The following is a 21,116-nucleotide window of genomic DNA, read 5'->3' as shown; positions in this document are numbered from 1 at the left end:
CTCCTCTGGTCAGATGTTGAAGTGTCTTTGAGCAAGACACTGAACCCCAACTTAGTTGCTGCCGGCGAGTGTTGGCCAGCTGCATAGCAGCTCCCCCATCGGTGTATGAGTGTGTGTGTGTGATTGTGAGTGTGAATTGGTGAATAAGAAGCAGTGTAAAGCGCTTTGAGTGCCAACAGCTAGAAAAGCGTGACCAGTGCAGACCATTTACCATTTACCATTCTTGTTTGCATGAGACGGCTTTCACAGGAAATAGTTTTCCCAGACAGGGATTTCTGGAAGTGTTCCTGAGCCCATGCAGTGATGTCCAATAGAGAATCATTCCTTTTTTTAATGCAGTGCTGTTGAGAGCTGAAGATCGTGAGATTCCTCCTGATTCTATGAATCTTTTGATGACATTACAAACTGTAGATGGTGGGATCCTCAAAGTCTTTGCAATTTTACATTGAGGGACATTTTTCTGAAGTAGTTCCACAATTTTTTGGTGCAGTTGGTCACAGATTGGTGAATCTCTGTCCATCTGTACATTTGAGAGGCTCTGCTTCTCTAAAATGCTCTTTTACTATTTTGCCAATTAAACTAATTAGTTGTCAAATATTTATATTTTTTGATGCAATTACTTTTCCAGCCTTTTGTTGCCCTTCTTCCAACTTGTGTTGCTGCCACCAAATTCAAAATGAAAAGAGAAAATGTCTCAGTTTTAGCATCTGATATGTTGTTTATGTTCTATTGTGAATAAAATATGGGTTGATTATTATTTGCAAATCATTGCATTTTGTTTTTATTTATGTTTTACACATTGCCCAACTTTTTTTTTGAATTGGGGTTGTATTAGAAAGCGATAATTAAAAGCATTAACTACCATAATTAATTAGGTTTCTTTTTTGTTTAATTAATTAAACAAAAAAGAAAATTTTAATTAATTAATTTAAAAAAAAACAACAGCAACTTGTGTTGGGGTTTGGGGTAGTACTGGTCATAAACCACTAGGAGGTTCCCTTTCTGTTCGTTGAGGACATACACCTTGAAATCCTTCACTGCAGTTGATCTGTGCTTATGAGCTCTCTGTTTGTAGCTACCTGGTTCATACTAAACCTGTGTTTATGGCTACAGCCTAATAACTGGGTGAGAGTGGTCTCACTGTGTTTTTTGTGTTCTGCTCCCAGACTCCCTTTCTGAGGTTAAAGGTCATATCTTACTGGCTCAGAGTCCCATCAGCCAGCTGGAGGACGAGCCTCGCTGCTGGGACGAAGCTCCACTGTCCACAGCTGAGTCCTGGCAGGACGCTCTGACCACACGCTGCATCTGCATCTCCAACATTGTGCGTGGTCTCTCATTTGTCCCTGGCAACGACGCAGAATTGTCACGGCACCCTGGTCTGGTGCTGATCCTGGGCCGGCTGGTGCTGCTGCACCACCACCATCCACGCAGGAAGCGGACGCCTCCCGCCTACCAGCGGGAAGAGGAGCAGGGTCTGGCCTGCAGCCGGGACGAGTGGTGGTGGGACTGCCTGGGGGCGGTCAGGGAGAACACGCTGGTGACGCTGGCCAACATTTCAGGCCAGCTGGACCTGTCTTTGTATCCCGAGAGCATCTGCCTGCCCATCCTGGATGGTCTACTGCACTGGATGGTGTGTCCATCTGCTGAAGCCCAGGACCCCTTCTCCTCAGCAGGCGGGTTCTCCTCACTCACCCCTAAGAGACTGGTGCTGGAATGTCTGTGCAAGCTGAGCATCCAGGATTGTAACGTGGACCTGCTGCTTGCCACGCCGCCCTTCAGCCGCCAGCAGAAGCTCTTCTCTACCCTGGTGGGCCTCATTGGTGAAAGGAAGAGCCAGGTGTGTCGGGAGATGGCAGTGGCCGTCCTGTCCAACCTGGCACAGGGCGACCCCACGGCAGCGAGAGCTATCGCCCTACAGAAGGGCAGCGTCGGAACTCTGATCGGCTTCCTGGAGGACAGTGTGGCCATGGCTCAGTACCAGCAGAATCCACACAGCCTGCTCCATGTGGCAACGCCATCTGAGCCCCCCAGCATCAACATGATGTGCCGCGCTGCCAAGGCACTTCTGGCCATAGCGAGGGTGGAGGAGAACCGGACGGAGTTTGTTCTGTACGAGAGCCGGCTGCTGGACATCTCTCTGTCGACCGCCCTCAACCCTTCGGTGGCGGCCATCATGTGTGAAGTACTGTTTAAAATCGGCCGCTCATGACACAAACACTGCCATGGAGCAGGTTCAGTGGAGCTGGAAGCAGCTCTGCCCATGTGATGAACTGGCTCCTATTATATTTTTATTTAAAGAACAACGCAAATGTTTTTACACACAAAAGAATATATATAGAATATATAAAGCTTCTTGGCTCCATTCACAAATGTTTATTTGGGATTTTTAAGTAATTTTAATACAAAAATATTTAATACTTGTATTTTTAATTTTTTTATTCTTTTGTCAGTTTTTTTTTTTGTTTGTTTTTGTTTTAACCAAAGTGTGACGGTGGAGAACGCTCGGGTTCTGGCTCTTTCTCTTCAATTTTTTAAACTGATGTGGTTGTTTCTTTATGTTATAGGGATGTTTTTTGGGGGGGAGCGGGGTTAGTTAGATTTTGGGGGTGGGGTCCGATTTATTTAAATGGTGACACGTTGTAGATAGCCCTCTCTTTTCTCATGTGGTATGACAGAGGAAACGCTGATGTTCAGTCCTGTACTTTGTTCTGGTGCAATAGGTTTGTTTTGAACATTATTTTAAATGTGAATTGTTTGACCATCTGCAGTTTGACCATCAGTATTTTGCCAAACCACAGCAGTATCAAGAAGAGGTAGGGGATGTGGGCCGCTGCATCACTTTTTGTTTAAGAACTTTATATGTCCTTCGCCAATCAAATCAAATTTCCCTCCACCGTCATCATCCTCCTGTAAATATATGATGTACATTTGAGCTCCACATATGGTGTCATGACTTGGTGACAGTAAGGAGTTAACAGTCAACATTTATAATCTGCTGAAGATTTCTCTCTTCCAAACTGGTGATGACTTTTTTTCTGTATTTAATGAAAAGAAAACTCAGTTTCAGGATGTTTTATGGGTTATGATCTGGGTGGATATGTTTGAATTCAGAGACTGTGTGTCATGGAGGTCTGGGGACTGTACTCAGTATGTTGCTAACTGACTTCAAAAACAGTTATAACAAATGTAAAGAGAGAAAAAAAGAAAATCTCTACATCCATAACGTCTCCTGTTTGATTTGACAAACATTGTTTCTTCAGTATGAAATCTTTATATGTTCCACAACATACTAAAGAATAAACATACATGAAACACCTGGGTGAGCACTGTGAACGCAGGTCTGGGCTGGTTTTGTGAGTCTGAGGTCCAAATAAAAAACTGGTTGATCAGGGGACAAATGAGGCAATTTAAAGTTCAGGTTAGGTCATTAAATCAGAAACAAAACTAAAGATCTGAAGCCGCATTAGCTAAACTCTGAGATTTCAGTGATCAGTAGACCTATTAAAACAAATGCATCCAAAACCCATCTTGGACCAAGTTTGGCTTTGAGTTACTGTAATTGCTAATGTTTAAAGGTCACATATCATAACACTTAAATCCAGAGCTGGGACTTGTAGGTCTTCATCTCTGTCTCTACTTGGACGTTTTAAGTCCTGACTTTGTCAGCGGAGTTGTGATAGGTTAGTCCTGATTTGGGCCTGGACTTGGTCACTTAAGACTAATTGTAAATGAGAAGGGACTTAACTGTCCTGAATCTGTTGGTCTTGATTAGCACTTGTGTTCAAGTTTATATCCTCAGGTTTGACTTGTGCCATGTCCATCCTTGTATGGGCTCTTGTCTCTGGACTTGTTGGTCCTGCATTAGGACTAGATCTAGGTCTTGATTTATATCTTCTTAGTCTTCACTGTGGACTAGGTATTTTAATATTTTGCCTAGCGACTTGTTGGTTTCGAATTGAGATCTGACTTTGAGCTTTTTGGTGTCCATTTGGGGTTTGACTTTCATCTTGACTTGCAACTTGGTCACAAACATGTTGTCCCCACATGGGCTTTTGTCTTTTTGATCCTGCCTTCAGGACCATTAGACCTTTACTTGGTACCTGTCTCAGGACTTGTTAGTCCTTGATTTGGGACATGACCTTTGACTGGTTGGACTAGATTGGCATATTAGCATTTGGATTTTTATTGATCACTATGTTTAACCTGAAACATAATTTTCTTCGAAATATTGCCGACCAGCCCTCATAATGGAAAAGTTTGTCTCCACAGATCTTCAGCTTGGTTGACATTCTACAAGAATCTGGAATCTGCACTCTGGTAAATAATCTCTACCTTGTTATTGGAATTTTTTGTTATACAAGAGCAATTTCCCAGAAGTTCTTTTCATCAACATGGTTCACAGTCAGGTTTGGCTGCTAATTTTCAGTCCTTACATTTAGAAGTGATATTGGAAGCGCAAACCGAGACCAAAATGTCACAGCAAAGGCCATGAATACTTATGTACGTGTGAATATTTTCATTTTTCATTTCTAATAATTTTGCAGCTTTCAAACAAACTTCTTTTACATTGTCATTATGGGATATTGTTAGATGAAAATTATGAATTTAATCCATTTTGAAATAAGACTTAACATGACAAAATGTGGAAAAGGTTACGGTAATTCTTTCTGGATGCAGTGCAGAAGCAGGAATCAATATCAATGACCAGACTGAAAGAAATAATACACACTTTACTTTTTTCACAGAAATGAATAATTCCAACATAAACACATAAATGTTCAATGACCTGTCAGCTGGGTCTGTGTCCCTTCAGGCTGATGGTTTGTGGTGATTCAGTTTTCAGTGTTTGAAAGCTGCAGCTGATTTTTTATTTTTTCCCAAAAAGAAAAAAGGCCAAACTTGATACTTTACATATCGAGCCCAACATCTGTCCATAAAACTCCAAACACAGAGCTGCTGAACCACAGCCAGCTCACAAATACTCAACCATTTTTAACCATGAGTAATACTGGGAACCAGACTGGGACCCAGCTGGTGCAGGGGATTCTCGTCAGAAACGGTCTGTGTCGAGTCTTCTTCTTGTTTTCAGTCACTATAGATTTGTTGTCATCCAGCAGGGAAAAAACCTTTTACTTTGCCTTAAAGACAGAGTCCCAGTCTAGAGGTTCAGATCCAGCTGTGGCCTCTGTGGTCTTTGAGATGGACGGAAAGAAAGTCTGCATCCTCTGTCTGAACTCTGATAACTGAAAAACAGTGAGGAAATGATATAATACAGGTCAGCCTTCCTCTGTGGAGCAGACAGAAAGCCTTGCACCACAGCCCATCTGGGCTCTGTAATTCTGCAAATTAAATGTTTGTTTTCTGCAATTTTATACTTTTCTTGCAAGTATTTGTCTTTATTTATTAGAATTTACAAAATGCACATTTTTCACAATGTATAAATTCATTTGACAGTTTTCCAACTTTTTAAGTTGTATTCAATTGTATTTTTCTGTTAATTTCAAAAATATTTCAACCTTTAATGTGGAATGCTAATTTCGTATACATATATAAAAATATTATAGGCTTGTTTACAGAATTTTCCCTATTTTAAACCCATTATCTTCACATTATCTATCAGCAACATTTCAAACTTTTTTACAAGGCTATACTGTAAAAGAGTATAAAACAGCTCAAGGATACGTACACTGTGAACACCAAGAACCTTCCACACTGTGAAGCTGAGCAGACCGACTCCACACCAAGCGAACAGAGACCCCCAGCCCAGAGCCCTGAGAGCCAGTGATGCTCCACTTTCTGGGGCCACTGGTGTTGAAACAACCCCCTGAGAAACCAGAGTCCGGAAAATGCAACCATGAGTCAACCATGCAAGGTGGGGAAATTCACCAGATTCGGATTAAACTGTTACAAACAGCATTTTAAAATTAGGCTACTTTTTATAATGCACTGTTGATTCCATTCAACCAAACAATTATGTCTTCTTAAAATATATTTGGAATGCTTTTTAGGCGTTTTCTGCAGTTTTTTCTAACCCATACAGAGTCCAGGAACAAGCTGCTGATTGTGCCTGCACACTGTTTATCTCAAACACCAAACTGACGTTAGTGTGCGTCACTTTTAATCCAATGCTGTGAGCAACTAATAACCAAGTGGAACATGATCAAGTCTCCAGTGTCAGCATGAGTTATGACATTTCATGGAGAGATGATTCTGTAGGGGAATTTCGAGACATTTTCATTATGTCTGCCAGGAGGAAAATTAGACTATGTCTAATATTAATTATTTGACAAGAAACACAAGGATTCACTTAGCTATGATTTGATGATTGTTTTTTCAAAGTAAATTCAATTTTTTTTCTTATTGCCAGTCCTCCAACTGCACTTGAGGTTCTATTTGTCAACACTTAGCTCATCAGTCTATTCCAAACACACTGAATGGGTATTTGTGTGATTTGTATGTTCAAATATGAAAAAGGAAAAAGTGGAACTTCTGACAAAAAATGTCAATAGTGGATTTTGGGCTTATCTCTTTAATATTTCTGTAAACTGAACACCTTTAGGGTTTTGCAGAAATCATTTAAATATGCCACCCTGAGTAAAAGCAAATCATAATGGTCATTCTTCACATTTTATAAAAAAAGTGTACTTGTAAGAAGACATACAAATCTAATCCAAACTTATACTTGTGTGAACCTTATTAAACCATTCTGGGCTTTTCTTCTTGGCCACTGCTAATGTGGAGCCAAATCCTGCAATCACGCCTGCAGACGCCACCGTGGTCAGAAACGCTGCACCTGCGCAAAGGAAGTCAGAGGAAAACCTGAGAATCCAAGTCAAATGTGAGGTAAACTGTTATAGGTTGGAAACTTTAAATCATCTATAGACAGTCAATGTAATCCACTACTGTGTATACGATCCTGGCTGTGGTACAAACTCCATTCCAATATCTGACGGTTAAAAACTGTGACAGATTATCTTTAGCCGTCCATGCAGTTTAAGAAGCCACGTTTAGCTTTAGCTTAGCTCCTTTGTGGAATTACTTGAAAAAGACTGAAATATAAACTGGCGCCACGGTCTTATTACATACGTGGAAAACTAACATCTGTAATTACACAACAAATGCTAGATATTTAAATTGAGTCTGGTGTCGTATGACATTGCTGTGACCTCATAGAGAAAGCTATAAAATCCAAACATGACAGCAGAAGTTGTTGCTATTACAGTTACTAACAAATACAACTAACCAGCTAACCTCTAACTTGCCTTTTAACATTTGTAGTTTGGCTTCTTCATTACTTTCTGCTCCTTCTCCCACATTCATCTCCGTGTTTTCGTTTGCTGCTGTCATGTTGCTTCGGTCCTGCTGTTTAAAGCGACCGGATAGAAATAAACCAGCTAGGAACGGAAATAACTTTGTTTGTTTTATTTTTGAACAATGAGAGAATTCTGTTTTACAAATATTATTCTATTACGAAACAAAATTTCTTTTGAAAATTCAATATTAAAATCTGGTAAGTTTTTGTTTGTTTTTTTTATTGGGAAACGGGTGTCACACTGACGTGCGTCCTGAACCAAAGATCGTCTCGTGCGTTTCGATACAAGCCCACGGGAGAGAAGAGGTCCCACTCCACATAAAACGTATACAGTTGTTGAATTTAGTTTTCTGTTAGACTAAAATTTTACTATTTCTAGTCTAGTCAACATTTAGTCTTTAAAGGAACACTCGCAAATAAAATTAAAGTAGTTGTAGAAGTGCAGAAAATAGCATTTCGTTTAATTTTAACAGTTTTCTAAAAGCAGAATGGTGAGGTTACAGGGAGCAGAGGTGAAGAAAGTGCAGGACTTTAAGTACTTAGGGTCAACGGTTCAGAGCAACGGAGAGTGTGGAAAAGAGGTGAAGAGGCGAGTGCAGGCAGGTTGGAACAGGTGGAGAAAAGTGTCAGGTGTGTTGTGTGATAAATGAAAGGAAAGATGTTCAAGACGGTGGTGAGACCAGAGATGTTGTTCGGCTTAGAGACAGTGGCACTGAAAAAAGACAGGAGGCAGAGCTGGAGGTAGCAGAGCTTAAGATGTTGAGGTTCTCTTTGGGAGTGACGAGGATGGACAGGATCAGGAATGAGGACATCAGAGGGACAGCTCATGTTAGAGGTTTTAGAGATAAGGTCAGAGGCCAGATTGAGGTGGTTTGGACATGTTCAGAGGAGAAACTGTGAATATATCAGTAAGAAGATGCTGAGGTTGGAGCTGCCAGGCAGGAGGTCTAGAGGAAGAGCAAAGAGGAGATTTATGGATGTAGTGAGGGAGGACATGAAGTTAGTTGGTGTGAGAGAAGAGGATGCAGAGGACAGGGTTAGATGGAGGCACATGATTCGCTGTGGAGACACCTGAAAGGGAACAGCCCAAAGGAAAAGAAGAAGAAGAAGTGAAGCGAAGCAGCGTTAAAATAAGTAATAGGCCACAGGTCGGATTATTTGGAATATTTGTTTTATTTCAATGTATTTTTTGCTAGTTATAGCCCAAAATAGCAGAAAATATATGAAACTGTAAAATACAGTCTTTTTAAATGAAACGTGATTTTATTCCAGCACGTGTGGGTGTCTTCTCGATGAAAACCGAGAGTGGTTCCTCTCGACACTAGAGGATCTGTGCAGTTCGGGACTCGGAGCTCCAGCAGCTCTGCGGAGGATCGGGATCCTCTTAACGTCCCCCTCCTCCTCTTCCTCACCGACACAGAACATCTGGAGATTCGGTCTCCTGATCCGGACCCTCCTCACATACGGTCGTTCTCCCCCCATCCAGAAGCGGTTCCGCGATTATCTGGTACATATAGGAAAAGCTGGATTCTGTGAGGGGGGTCGCTGCATGGGCACGAAGCGGTGGTGTAGCGGTGGATTCTGTGCGTCTGGCCACGACTTGGTGTTTGTTTTTAAATGTTCCCAAATAAAAGCCGAAGATTTGTGGATGAAAAAACAGGATTTGCGACACGTTGGAGCCTGAACGCAGTAGCAGCACTGATTCACTCTCATATTTACCTGCCCGCTCACCTGTGAGGACACATGTCTCAGATCCACCATGCGGTTCTGGACAAGCAGCCGGGCCAGTACAACCAGATCTGCACCCGCAGCAGCGCGACCCCCGTCGCCGCAGAGGCAGTAGAGTTCGGCTTCTGCCCGGGCCATAGGAGCCGGACTGCCCGCAGGAAGTGGCAGGTGTTCCCCGGGAGGAACCGGTTCTACTGCGACGGGAGGATCATGATGGCGAGACAGAGCGGGGTTTTCTACCTGACCCTGGTCCTGATCCTGCTCACCAGCGGCCTCTTCTTCACGTTCGAGTGAGTAAAGTTTCACCCTGTGGCCTTTGGGATCTGATCTACCAGTCTGGAAAAGTCCCACAAAGGTCCTAGAGACCCTCAGGAGTCCACAGCAGAACCCTCAAGTTTGGACTTTATTTACCAGCAGGTCTTAGTTTACCTACAGCTGCTGCAACACTGGACACTGGAATAGGTCCCGAGTCCCTGTGGTGAGAGTCCAGCGGGTCACACATTAAGTCAGGAGGAATTCTGTCCCAGTTTCCACACAGTTTAGAGACAGTGGTCATAGCAGCTGAAGTTCAACACCTAGTCCAGGTCTCCAATGTCTCTGATTACTCACAGCAAAGACTATCCAACATTTTTATGCATATGGACAAGGTTGAGTAGGTCACTTGTCAGAAGTAAATTATTACATATTACTCATTACTGTTGCTCTAAGGAAGTAACATTACTTTTTAATTACCTAAGATTTAATCCAATATAAAATAAGATTACTAGTCTTCAGTAACTAAAGTAAATTAAATATCACATTTCATGTCCTCTATTATCACCTACCCACCCACCTTTGTTCTACTACCTTTTAGTAACGGGTAGTAATACTGCATTACTATGAAAAGTAATATTACAGCAGTACCTTCAGTTCTACTTCCAGTGAAAACAAACATGGCTGCTCACTGAACCTTCACTCTGTTTTTAATCTCAATTCATCACAATTCTGCATCATATATAGCAAATAAATAAAAAGTATTATAAATAATTTAATACAAAATATATTAATAACTAAGTCATTTCTGTACATGTATGTCAGATACCAGCAGTAATGAAAAAACAAAGATTGTGATCATTTCCTTAATTATTCGGTTGTTAAATGAAGCAAATCTGAGCTTGTTGTCTCTGTATTAAAACAAACATAATCCTTGTTCTGAGGTACAGCCAAGTATTTTCATTATTAGATGTGTCATTTTTTTAAGTACTTTGGTAATTAGATACATTTCATACTTGAAGTAATGACACTAGATCAAAACTGTAAACAAGCCTTGAAAATTAACATGAGATGTGATTGAATTTGAATACTACCAATGTACTACTACTACTACTACTACTACTATACATACTACCAGAGGGTACATTGACCATCCTGGAGAAACAACACAATGTACAGTTTGTTATTGTCAGTGCTTCTGTGACTGTGGCCGATCAGGGAAGGACACAGTATCAGGTCAACTTTCACCACCAATAAATCATATGAAGCGAATTTCTAAACTAATTTGAAGTCTCTTCACACGAGTTGATCCAAATCCTAAGAACTGACCAGCTGTTTCAATCTTGGTCTTGGCCCCTGGTCGTTGGTCCGTGGACTGATTGGCCGAGACCCTCACTTTGTTTGTCTTTCTCTTTCTCCTTGTGTCTTCAGCTGTCCTTTTCTGGCGGCCAACCTGACCCCAGCCATCCCGGCGGTCGGCGGCGTCCTCTTTATCTTTGTGATGGGAATGCTATTCAAGGCGAGTTTCAGCGACCCCGGTGTCCTGCCCCGAGCCACAGCTGACGAGGCCGCCGACCTGGAGAGGCAGATTGGTGATTATGGAAAACACACACACAGATTTCTCACGGCTAAAAAAATCTGCTGTGCTGCATTTTTTTGTGATACTTTCACACATTGAGCCAACAGATGTTGACGATCAATCGAAGCAAAGACATAACACAACATTTTAGCAAGTGGCTGAAATTCCCATTCAGGCAGGGCCGGAACCAGAGGGGGGTCCTGAGGTGGCACTGGCCAACCCTTAAAATGTGATTGTTGACCCCTGGAGGTGGGGTATGCAGATACATACAGGACAACGATTTCTTCAGGTTATTGCTGCTAAAGGTGGATCTACAACCTATTTAATCATATTGTCCAGGTGTTTGTTTGTTTGTTTTTTCATTTAAAAAAATTGGAAATTCTCAGTTGGACACTGACACCACTTTTATCTTGTTTTACACAAAAAGCACTGAATTAAAAACAGACACAATGGACTGTAGGTGATGGAATTTATGTCCAATGTCCCCTGCAAATGCGGGGACACAGAAAGCATGGACTGTCTTTTAATGACGAATCCCATTCATTTGTGAGTATTCAGTCTGTTCAGGTTTTGCTCTTATCAGAGGTAAAAATCAGAACAATCCAGTCACTAATGCGTCATTACAGGAAGCTTTTCACCACCTCCTCATTCACCATGTGTGAGGACACATTTCTGTGTATCACTGATGTAGTTCTGCTGGTTTAGGTCGGGGACGTAGGTGTTCAGTCGCAGTCTCAGCAGATAAGCAGTTTCTTCAGAAGCTGAACGTCACAGTCGAAGCTCATTTATCTATTTATGGAAACATCCTTTTATTTTTTGGAGCTGTCGGATGCTGTGTGTGTCTGTCAGCACGAAACAAGCTGCATGTTAAAAAGTGGGACAGAAACTCTATTATTGTGTGTATGTCTGCTGGTCTGATGGTGGACAGGAATGTACGGGAATGAAGCTATTTGAATACACCAGATCTGTTAAATGTCCACTACGTCTCTCAGTGTATTTCTGCAGAGCGGCGTGCGGTGAAGCCAGCTGCCAGTAGCCAAACTGCTCGTTTTGTTTTTCAGAGTCTGCAGGCTGCTCCAGAGCTCCTCCTCGCACCAGAGACGTCCTCATCAATGGACAGACGGTCAAACTGAAATACTGCTTCACCTGCAAGATCTTCAGACCGCCACGAACATCACACTGCAGCCTGTGTGACAACTGTGTCGGTGAGCGAGTCCCAGTCTGTTCATGTTGGATGGAAGCGAATGGCTTTCAAACGTCCACATCATCAGTCAAATGGTGTGTGATCAGTGTGACAGGTTTAAAAACATGTCCGTCTCATTGAGCTTTAAAATGTTTGTGCGTACAGAAGAATCAGACTTTGCCAGTTTGAACTTAGTGATTCACATGCTGATGTTATTTAGCACAAAGCTGCTAATTACTACAGTTCTAATAAGACATGAATCAGTGCTGCACAATGTTCACTGATTTTGTGCAGAGACCTTCACACCAGACGTCCTGAGAATCTGAATCTGTTCACTGAGAAACAGCTGGGCAGGTCTGACACACACTTTCAGTCTGGCCGAATCTTCGCACTCCATCAGGTTCGTCCTTCTGAGGTTTTCACTGATACATTAGAAACTGATCTAAAGAAAAACCTGTTTTTCCTCCTTCAGAGCGTTTCGACCATCACTGTCCCTGGGTGGGGAACTGTGTGGGACGAAGGAACTATCGATTCTTCTACCTGTTCATCGTCTCGCTCTCCTTCCTCACCATCTTCATCTTTGCCTTCGTCGTCACACACATCGTCCTCAGTGAGTAAAACCACATCCACGCTTATTGGTGCTTTTGTTGTCCCCCTTCTCTGCAGTCCGAGCTTTTCCCTGTCCCGGTCCCTTGGTTGTGATTTTGCCCTCGTGTCCGTCTCGGTTGTGGCTCTGCAGCAGCTTTGTGTCTGTAGTTAATGAAACTGTGCTGTGATTGACAGGCTGTCAGACAGAGGCTGATGCTGCAGTCTGTTTCCTGTCAGTCATCGATTAGACCTGAGCTGCAGTGTCCAATGACTGTTCTGGATCAAACTGGTCATGTGCTAAAACCTGATTACTGAGAAACCCAGAGGTCTGACTGTGTTTAAATGGTTTAGGATACGGGTCTGTTTCTTGTGTCAGGTTTTCTGGGACTTTGTTTTACCTCAGTCCTACAGATTTTGACTCTGTCTTGTCTCGGTATCTGTCCAGTGTCCTGCTACAGGCTTGTTTTGCTGTCACCAGCACATGGAATCGTTTTTTGGCTCAGTGGCTCAGTAGCTCAATATTTTCGTATTTACTCTCATGGTCTTCTTGGTCTTTTTAGTCTGAGTTCTCTCAGTCTCGTGGATGTTTTTATCTGGTCTTTGTCTTGCAGGTGTTAGTTTCATCCCAGTCCTACAAATGTTTGGAGACGTGTTTGTTTGTGGTTCCGTGGGTCCATTTGCTTCTGGTTGAACTTGACCCAGACTTGTCTTAATCTTGTGGGCTTTTCGATCTCTGTGTTAAAGGAGGTTTGACCCAGGATGGTCTCTAATATGTTTATCTTTCTGCTGGTTTATTCCCAACTGCTCATTGATTATGCGGATCTGGATTTGAAACCGCCTGCTGATCCTGCTCGTCGTGTTCACTGACCTAAATCTAAGTGTTCAGACTACTAATGTGGTTTTCCTGCCCTACAGGTCTGGACTGTCTGGAAACTGGAGCCTCAGGCTTAGTCAGACTCAAACTCTAACAAGCAGCAGACTGTCGGAGATAAACCCGTGTCTTCCTCTGAACACTGTGCTGCTTGTCTTCTGTTTTTAGCAGCAGAGCTATAAAAAGATTCAGCAAAGTGGGGACTTTGATGTACAGGACGTACGGTGACGTTTGAAAGCTTGACAAGTGTTTAGAATTTTCTGTGGAAATTGGACCTGAACCATTTGTTCTTCTTGGTGTTTACATCTGTTGTGGGAGCTCGATCTCGATGGTAAAGTCAGTTTCAATGATAATTCATGATGTTCTGACATTTCTGACATGTTGATCACAGCAACAAACACAGCTCATCTGTTAAAGTCACAATGTGTCACGTTATGGTGAGTTCTAAGGATAAAGGATCTGTAATGATCCATCAGAATTAAACTCAGGACTAATGTAAACTATCTGCACTATCTGGACTAAAATCAATATTAACAGGGACTCAGTATTACCAAGGCATAAAATGGAACTGAAGCAAGACTAAACTCCGCAAGGACTAGGACAAAAGTCATAACTAACCTCAGGATTAACCAGAATTAAACGGGTTAATACTGGACTGTACTGATATCCTCAGCATCATCAGAGCTAAACTTGATAAACTCAGGGTAAACCAGGACCTAACACAACACAATCGAGGACTTAACCATGACTAACTAAGAAACATGGGGACTAAATTCAAAACAAAACTCAGCTCTCAGTACGACCAAGAAACCGATGAAGATAATTTCATCAGAGTCTGAATTATCAGACTTTTAGAAAGACAGTATAGTACAGTGCACAGAATTACTTTCAAACCGTGTCCTGTTTTTGTTCACTGTATAACTGAAGACCCTGAACTCTTTCTCTCCATTTGTCTTGTAGGGTCGAACCAGACGGGCTTCCTGAGCGCACTCAAAGACAGTCCGGCCAGATATCCTCCCCCCGTGTGAAGGCTGAGCCTCTTTTTGACCGTTTGGCAAATAAATTCACACCAATAATGAAACCAGACTTTCCACTCAGACCTTTTTAGTTTTTGATTTAATCCTGTCCTGCAGTTTGTCTTTGCTGCAGCTAAATGTCACCAAAGCAGCTGTGTGTTGGTCAAGGTATTCACACACTCATTGTAATATTTTCTACTACTGGTATAAAAGTGACTGTGTACATTTACTTCAGTACAATTCAAAGGATTTCTACTTTTGTTGAGTAATTCTATTTTATTGTACTATATACTTTGACTAAGTCACTAAGTTTCAGAGGTAAACCTTGTACTTTTACTTTTATTATATTTATTTAAATAGTATAGTTAGTTGAGTCAGATTAGCAAAATAAAATCACCAGACTTTTATTGTGAAATTCAGCAGCTCCCCAGCAGTAAGTAAAGTTAATTAAGTTATAGTTATTATATTCAGAACTGGAATGATAAACTAATTAATTTATCAATAATTGAAAACTAATCATATGTTCACAGCATTGAAAGGGGACATTCAGCATACATTGTGTGTGTGTGTGTGTGTGTGTGTGTGTGTGTGTGAGAGAGATCAATGTCTGTGACACAGTCATTAGTCAATGTGTCCCATAATGAATTTCCAAGGTCACACTCTGTCACTTCACACACTTTCAGCTCCTGCAGCTTTTTAACTTAATTCAGTTTTTACTGTACCTTCAGGAATCAGTTGTACTGTTTACCAAGTATTTCCAAAGTCTCGTCCTTGACTCTGTCCTGCACTGTCCTGGAGGTGGTGGTGTGTTTCTTCTCCGTCTGGTCCATTGTCGGCTTGTCAGGGTTCCACACCTACCTGATCAGCTCCAACCAGACCACAAATGAAGACGTGAGTATGCACAGCCCCACGCTAAGCCCCCAGGGAGTCCCCACAGGAGGACAGGGCCTAGTCCATGGTTTATTCATTTACTGCTACTAATGAAGTGGACATCAATGTCTGTCTTTGTTTCTCTTTCTGCTCTGGTTCAGATCAAAGGGTCCTGGTCCACAAAACGAGTAAAGGACAATTACAACCCGTATAGCTATGGAGACATCCTGACCAACTGCTGCGCTGCTCTTTGTGGACCACTGCCTCCCAGGTCTGTAACAGCCCCTGCAATCCTAAACCTGGACTAAACTAAGGTCTAAATCTGGACTGTCAGGCCCGAACTCAGGGTTAAAGCAGGACTACACTCAGTTCTAAACTTAAGGCTACATGCTGTGTATATACACAGTGCATCTAGAAAGTTTTTCCACATTTTGTTATGTTACAGCCATATTTCAAAATGAATTGCTGTATTATTTTGATGATGTCTTGATAAGATTTGGCACAGCAGAGAAATTTCTTAGACCGGTCGTGGTGCTGTGTTCCAACCTACAAGCACGTTTTCCATTAACGAGAGGAACAAGACTGGGCTGTGTGGATCATCTGGGGTAACAGTGGTTCCAGTCGTCTCGCTAATGCTTTACATGGAATTTTTTGGTCAATGTTTAAAAGTGATATTGGTCGATAAGATCCGCATTGCTTTAGCTCTTTTCCGGGTTTTAACAACAGAGAAATTGTTGCTGTATTTAAATTAGGGGGAAAACATCCTCTTATTCACAGAAATTGCGTCTGGCCCAGGTGTTTTCCTCCATTTAGGGCAGTTATAGCTTCCATAATTTCTTGATCCCCAAAGTCGCCATCCAAACCATCTACAAGCTGATTTATAAGTAAGTTGAAATTTAGTTTCTCCAAGACTTGTTTGTTGTATATCAGAAGTTGTATCTAAGTTATTAGAACTGTACACATTTTTGGTAAAAGCACTGAAAATTGCCATTTATCTCCTCTGGATGTGAAGTTTACTGCTCTGTCTGTCTGAGCCCCCCCCCCCCCCCCCAAAATGTTTGTCTTAATCCCAACAAACTCCTTGTTGCCTTGTCTACAGATTTTACAGACTTTTACAAAGTACAATTGTTTTATTTGTTTTCCAATATAATCTATAAATTTGGGGTCTTTAAGCCAGATGGATCGCAAGCGCCACCTAGAGGCAGGACCCACGGAGTTTAGTAGTTCAGTGAGATTAGATTACTATCATTTCGGAACATACGGTTCTAAATTCATTGAGAAAAGAAAATATTCTATTCTAGAGGCTTTTGTATGAGGAACTCAGCTGATGGACATGTTGATGTCTCCGCACGTCTCCCAGGATGAAGTCTTTCGACTGTGCGAGGGGTCAAGTTCTACTACTGGTTACAGTTAAAGTCTCCCCCCATAATAAAGTAACCAGCCACAGCAGCTAGCGTTAGAAAACGTGTCTGAAAAAAATGGGATTATCATCATTGGGTCCATATTCAGTCTTATGTAACACTTTTTTTTTTTTTTTTTTTTTGTCCTTTCGGTTTATCCCGTGACTTCGCCACAGCGGATCATGGTGGTTTGGCAGTTTTTACACCGGATGCGCTTCCTGACACAACTTTCCCCAATTTCTACTGGGCTTGGACCGACACCGCACGGCTGGGGAGGGGAGGGGGCTGTTGGGGGAGTCTTCTGTCTTCTGTTTTGTGTAGTAGGGACATTGAGGGCAGTGGCGCAGTTGGTGACCACAGGGTTGGAGGCTGAATCCTGAACGTGTTTTCGCCTGCGGTGTTTTGTGAGCTCACTTAATTACTAGTGGTTTTGGAAAGATGTGCTGCCTGACACATCTGGGATCCATCTGTTGTTTCGCCAGTTTTTGTGCCTGTTTTGTGGGTTTCGGTTCCATTGATCTCTTGTTGTTTTGAGCAGTAAGGTTTGGAAGGAACTAACCGGAAGTGCAAACACGTTCTTTTAATCAGAACGTCATGTTATTAAATCCTTGAGTTGCTGTAAACTGACTCATCTGTGTTTCTCTGTGTTTCCCAGTTTGATTGACAGGAGAGGGCTGATCCACAGCGACACGCCGCAAACCATCTCCCAGTCCAACGGGACCAGTCCCAGCAGCTACGCCTCCACGCAGCTCCGCAGTCACATGGTGGGTGGAGGTGGTTCAAGAATGTGTGAATCATCAGAACAGTCCAGCTGCTGTTGTTAAGAACACGAACCAGTGTTTGTACAACCTCCATGTTCTGTGTTTCTCCAAAGTAAACGTAAACCTGAATCCTCGTCTTTCCCTCCCAGTGTGATCAGGATCAGTGTCTCCAGAGTACCAAGTTCGTCCTTCAGGCAGCAGCCACCCCTCTGCTACACAGCGACCCCGTGGTTCTGGCCCCTCTGCCGGGGAAGACCACCACCCTGGGCGGTCCCTGCGCCTACCTGGCCCCCACCCAGCCATCCCTGCCGTCCTGTGGTGGAGACGTTCTGGCGCTTAGGGACACTGCTGCAGACACCCACTGCCACCACCACCTCCACCTCCACCATCACCACCACCATCACTTTGTCAGCCCGGAGGAGACGCCCTGCACCACGCCGCAGGCTGCCCTGCCCTGCCCCGCTCACCTGCACCTCCACCCTCCACCACACCCACCTGTGCCCTCCCCTGCCGTCTTGTACGATCCCACCTGTCAGGATGCTCTGCACGAGGACTCGGTCAGGGGGCTAGTTAAACTCAGCTCTGTTTAACATTTAACTGCGGTTTGACCCAGAGTTTCAGAGTTGATGCACATTGTCCCTTTGTGCACAAGAAACAACGACCACAGAAACACAAATGGTTCAAATCTTGCAAAAAATGTTAATCTCGTTTGAGGTGTTAAAGCTCATTTCTGCCAATACTAGAAAAAAATATTTATTACAAAATGATCTAATTTTAATTCAAAATGTAAGAATTCAATCTTATAATTACTCAAATTTATGGCTTTTTTTTAAACCACAAATAAATTATTTTGTTAATTTAGTGGTGAAAGTAGCTGTGTGTAAAAACAAAATGCTAAAATCTGTTGAATAAATGATCACGTCCATGAAGCAAAGACTTAAACATCACCTAAGCTTTGACTGACTTTTAAAAATGTGCGCAAAATTTTATTAGAATTTGACAATTAATATCTTGTATCTGTTTTTGTACCAGTCACATAGGGCAAAAAAAAAACTGGAATAAAAAGTACTAAATTATTAAATTTTTATTTGAAATATAGACAAGAAAAAGTAAAATGTCTTAAAAATAGAATTGGTCAATTACAAACCCAAACCCTTTAAATCAAAATAACATTTGACACAAAGTTTTTCAAACCCTCTGGAGTTTTTACTAAGTCAGATACATTTTGTCAGTTATTATAGATGAAATAGGAAAATTTATTTCACTCTCAATATGCACAAAAAAGTCTTTATAAGTAAAGTGTTTATCTCTCGATTCAGTGCCTTTTCTATTCAAAGTCTGACTGTAAAAAGCTGAAAATAGTCACACATTTAAAAATGTCTTTTAAAGCAAATTATTGGTTCACAGAGCTCAGTGAAGACTGTGAAAGCTCCACTTCAGCACATTAAACAGTTTTTTTCAGCTGCTCACTTACGGTATGACACTGTAAATGTGCTGATGGACTCCAGAGGGTTTTAAAGACAAATATAACGCAGAGACGTCACCGTTCAGGTTTGCATGAAGAGGAATGAGAAGGCATGACTGTAAGCCAGACAAATAAAAAACTAAAAGGAGAGTTATGGGGGGGGGGGGGGGGGGCTACTAAGCTGGTGATTGTTGATTACAGTTTTGCTTTTAGGCTGTAATATGAAAATGTAGTTTTTTGTTTTTTTTTAAATCTGAAATGACCAAAGTTCATCTTAATGTTCTGTTTTTATAACATCTCCACATCACTATGTTTCGGTCCTTGAAGTTCTGTTTCCTGCTAAAAACATTAAAGCAGGCCGGGACCAAAGAGACGACTTTTTATGAGGATCAACTGATCTTGTCCGAACAGCTAATGCACACGAATCTTCAGGTTTTTGTGCACGAATACACAAAACTTCTGCACGTCCAAGTTTATGAGTAAAGCTCCAACTTTGCCACAAGTTCAGCAGCAGTTCACATCTTATATAATTATAATTCTATATTTCTTAAATACAGTTTTTGGAAGGTCCATAATGGAGGAAGTTCTCCTACTTACTTCACCGTCCAGAATTTATTTAACACCTTCTATAACTGATGGGGACAGGAGTCAGTGGTCCAAATGTGAACTGTGAGAACTGACAGAAGTTAACTCAGTGACTGTTTGCCAGCTCCTCAGCCTGGACATTTGGATTTTCTTTATGTGATAACTTGTTATTGAACTTGTGAACAAAATGTATAAGGAAAGGACAGTGGAGAGAAATCGGAGACAATCAACAGAGGCTGAGTCATGACACCTTGACATTGTTCCATGAGTTTCAGGAGCTTCATACAAGTTCTCAACATCATTGTGTAAAGTGGAATGTTGGATTTCTTTCCATTTGTCCGACAAAGCTGCAGCCTCTAAAGCTCTGCCTGTTAGACATTAACGCCTGATTTTAACACAGTTCATCACTGAATGTGTGACCCATTGCATCTCTGATGACCGCGAGCAGCAGGTTCATCATCATAATGTGGCTCCATCAAAATTCAACTTTCATTAGCTACAAAGCTCAAAAACTCCAGTGTAGATTTGAAACTTAAATGAGTTCAATCAGTTTAGATGTAGTGTGTCTACATCCAGGTCACATGAATTGACACATTTTGTAACTGGGAATTGTTGTTTTATGCAGCTGGGACACAATGTGAAGTAAATTATCCCTAAATTCATGTACTTAGTAAATGTACTTTTCCAGGTATTACATTTTATTCTATGTAGTAAAAACTTTAAAATGTCTACTTGTATCTGGTGAAACCCTATGACAGCTGTTAGCAACGCAACAGTAAATTATTTGTTATTTTAATAGACGTCCTGCAAACTAAAAATCTGTGATTAACTGGAGATAAATAGTCACAATATACGAGATTCTTTTCTGGACAGGTGATAAACACTCACCTGAGCACTGCCTGCTGGTAAATTGTAGTCAAAAGCTAAAGTGCAACTTAAAGAAGAAGAGATTAACTTTAGTTAATCAAAGCATGTGGATGAGAATGAATCATTCATTAAGTCATCTTCACTCCGGTGATGATTTATCTTAGTAAAAACAGCATTTTCAAGCTCTGGAGACGTGAATGTGATGATTCTGAGCCATTTTGGAGTCTGTTACATCATGATTAAGAAAAAAGATTGTGGTTTTGTGCCAAGATTTTTCACATCCAGCTGGTTTTTAAACAACTGTGCATTTCAATAAAACACACTTTTGTGAAAATAAGTGTCTTGATTTGTATTTATTTGTATTTTCATCATGCTTAACAAATAACAATTTCAAAATCTAAAAGAATTTTCAGCAACTCAGAAAATGTGTATTATTTACGTTTGGATATATTTTTGCTATAGCTCACGTACGACTTTATTTTTCTTTTATTCGTTTGCCACAGTGTCTCTGTTGTCTGATGCACAGACACGCAGCACAAAATTATTAATTGATCAAAAGGCAACAATTTGCTAATTGTGTGTAAATGAGCATTGAGTAACTAATGTAGTAAAGAATGTTTCTTGCCTCAGTAAACATTG

The 21,116-nt window shown here is 41.5% G+C and overlaps 3 protein-coding genes across 5 annotated transcripts in view; 2 read left to right on the top strand and 1 right to left on the bottom strand.

Moving 5' to 3' along the window:
* arid1b (AT-rich interactive domain 1B) overlaps positions 1-5,372 on the top strand; it is a 40,128-nt gene extending 34,756 nt beyond the window's left edge. For 2 of the 3 annotated variants that reach the window (XM_067481095.1, XM_067481094.1), the window contains exon 22: positions 1,167-3,333. In XM_067481095.1, the coding sequence (XP_067337196.1) occupies positions 1,167-2,209 (1,043 nt within the window). In that variant the 3' untranslated portion in view covers positions 2,210-3,333. Of the gene's footprint in view, positions 1-1,166 lie in introns of all 3 variants that reach the window. The other variant, XM_067481093.1, reaches the window with a different exon arrangement.
* On the bottom strand, positions 4,711-7,391 carry tmem242 (transmembrane protein 242). Its single transcript, XM_067481097.1, has 4 exons — positions 7,263-7,391; positions 6,693-6,793; positions 5,687-5,824; positions 4,711-5,243 (listed from the first exon to the last, which is right to left on the bottom strand). The coding sequence occupies exons 1-4, from the start codon at positions 7,345-7,347 to the stop codon at positions 5,130-5,132; spliced, it is 438 nt and encodes a 145-aa protein (XP_067337198.1). The 5' UTR covers positions 7,348-7,391; the 3' UTR covers positions 4,711-5,129.
* A 1,052-nt stretch (positions 7,392-8,443) lies between these two features.
* On the top strand, positions 8,444-20,814 carry LOC137102048 (palmitoyltransferase ZDHHC14-like). The gene is made up of 10 exons (XM_067481096.1): positions 8,444-8,460; positions 8,585-9,330; positions 10,724-10,884; positions 11,933-12,076; positions 12,527-12,664; positions 14,474-14,522; positions 15,318-15,420; positions 15,561-15,670; positions 17,455-17,563; positions 17,710-20,814. Exons 2-10 carry the CDS (start codon positions 9,056-9,058, stop codon positions 18,148-18,150), a joined length of 1,530 nt encoding a protein of 509 aa, XP_067337197.1. The 5' UTR covers positions 8,444-8,460; positions 8,585-9,055; the 3' UTR covers positions 18,151-20,814.
* Positions 20,815-21,116: the final 302 nt, after the last annotated feature.

The sequence above is a fragment of the Channa argus genome, chromosome 17 (assembly GCF_033026475.1).
Source record: "Channa argus isolate prfri chromosome 17, Channa argus male v1.0, whole genome shotgun sequence".
Classification (NCBI taxonomy): Eukaryota; Metazoa; Chordata; class Actinopteri; order Anabantiformes; family Channidae; genus Channa; species Channa argus.
The sequence above is the reverse complement of the archived record's forward strand: the minus strand, read 5'-3'. Positions and strand labels throughout refer to the sequence as shown.

What these genes read in the sequence shown, in the direction of transcription:
- tmem242 (XM_067481097.1), bottom strand. Translation starts at nt 7,347, where the DNA reads ATGACAGCAGCAAACGAAAACACGGAGATGAATGTGGGAGAAGGAGCA. An exon ending in CAAACTACAAATGTTAAAAG is followed by an intron (nt 6,794 to 7,262) that starts GCAAGTTAGAGG and finishes TCCTTTGCGCAG; the next exon opens with GTGCAGCGTTTCTGACCACG. An exon ending in AGGTTCTTGGTGTTCACAGT is followed by an intron (nt 5,244 to 5,686) that starts GTACGTATCCTT and finishes ACTGTTTTTCAG; the next exon opens with TTATCAGAGTTCAGACAGAG.
- LOC137102048 (XM_067481096.1), top strand. Translation starts at nt 9,056, where the DNA reads ATGTCTCAGATCCACCATGCGGTTCTGGACAAGCAGCCGGGCCAGTAC. An exon ending in CCTGTGTGACAACTGTGTCG is followed by an intron (nt 12,077 to 12,526) that starts GTGAGCGAGTCC and finishes TTCCTCCTTCAG; the next exon opens with AGCGTTTCGACCATCACTGT. An exon ending in CGCAGCTCCGCAGTCACATG is followed by an intron (nt 17,564 to 17,709) that starts GTGGGTGGAGGT and finishes TTTCCCTCCCAG; the next exon opens with TGTGATCAGGATCAGTGTCT.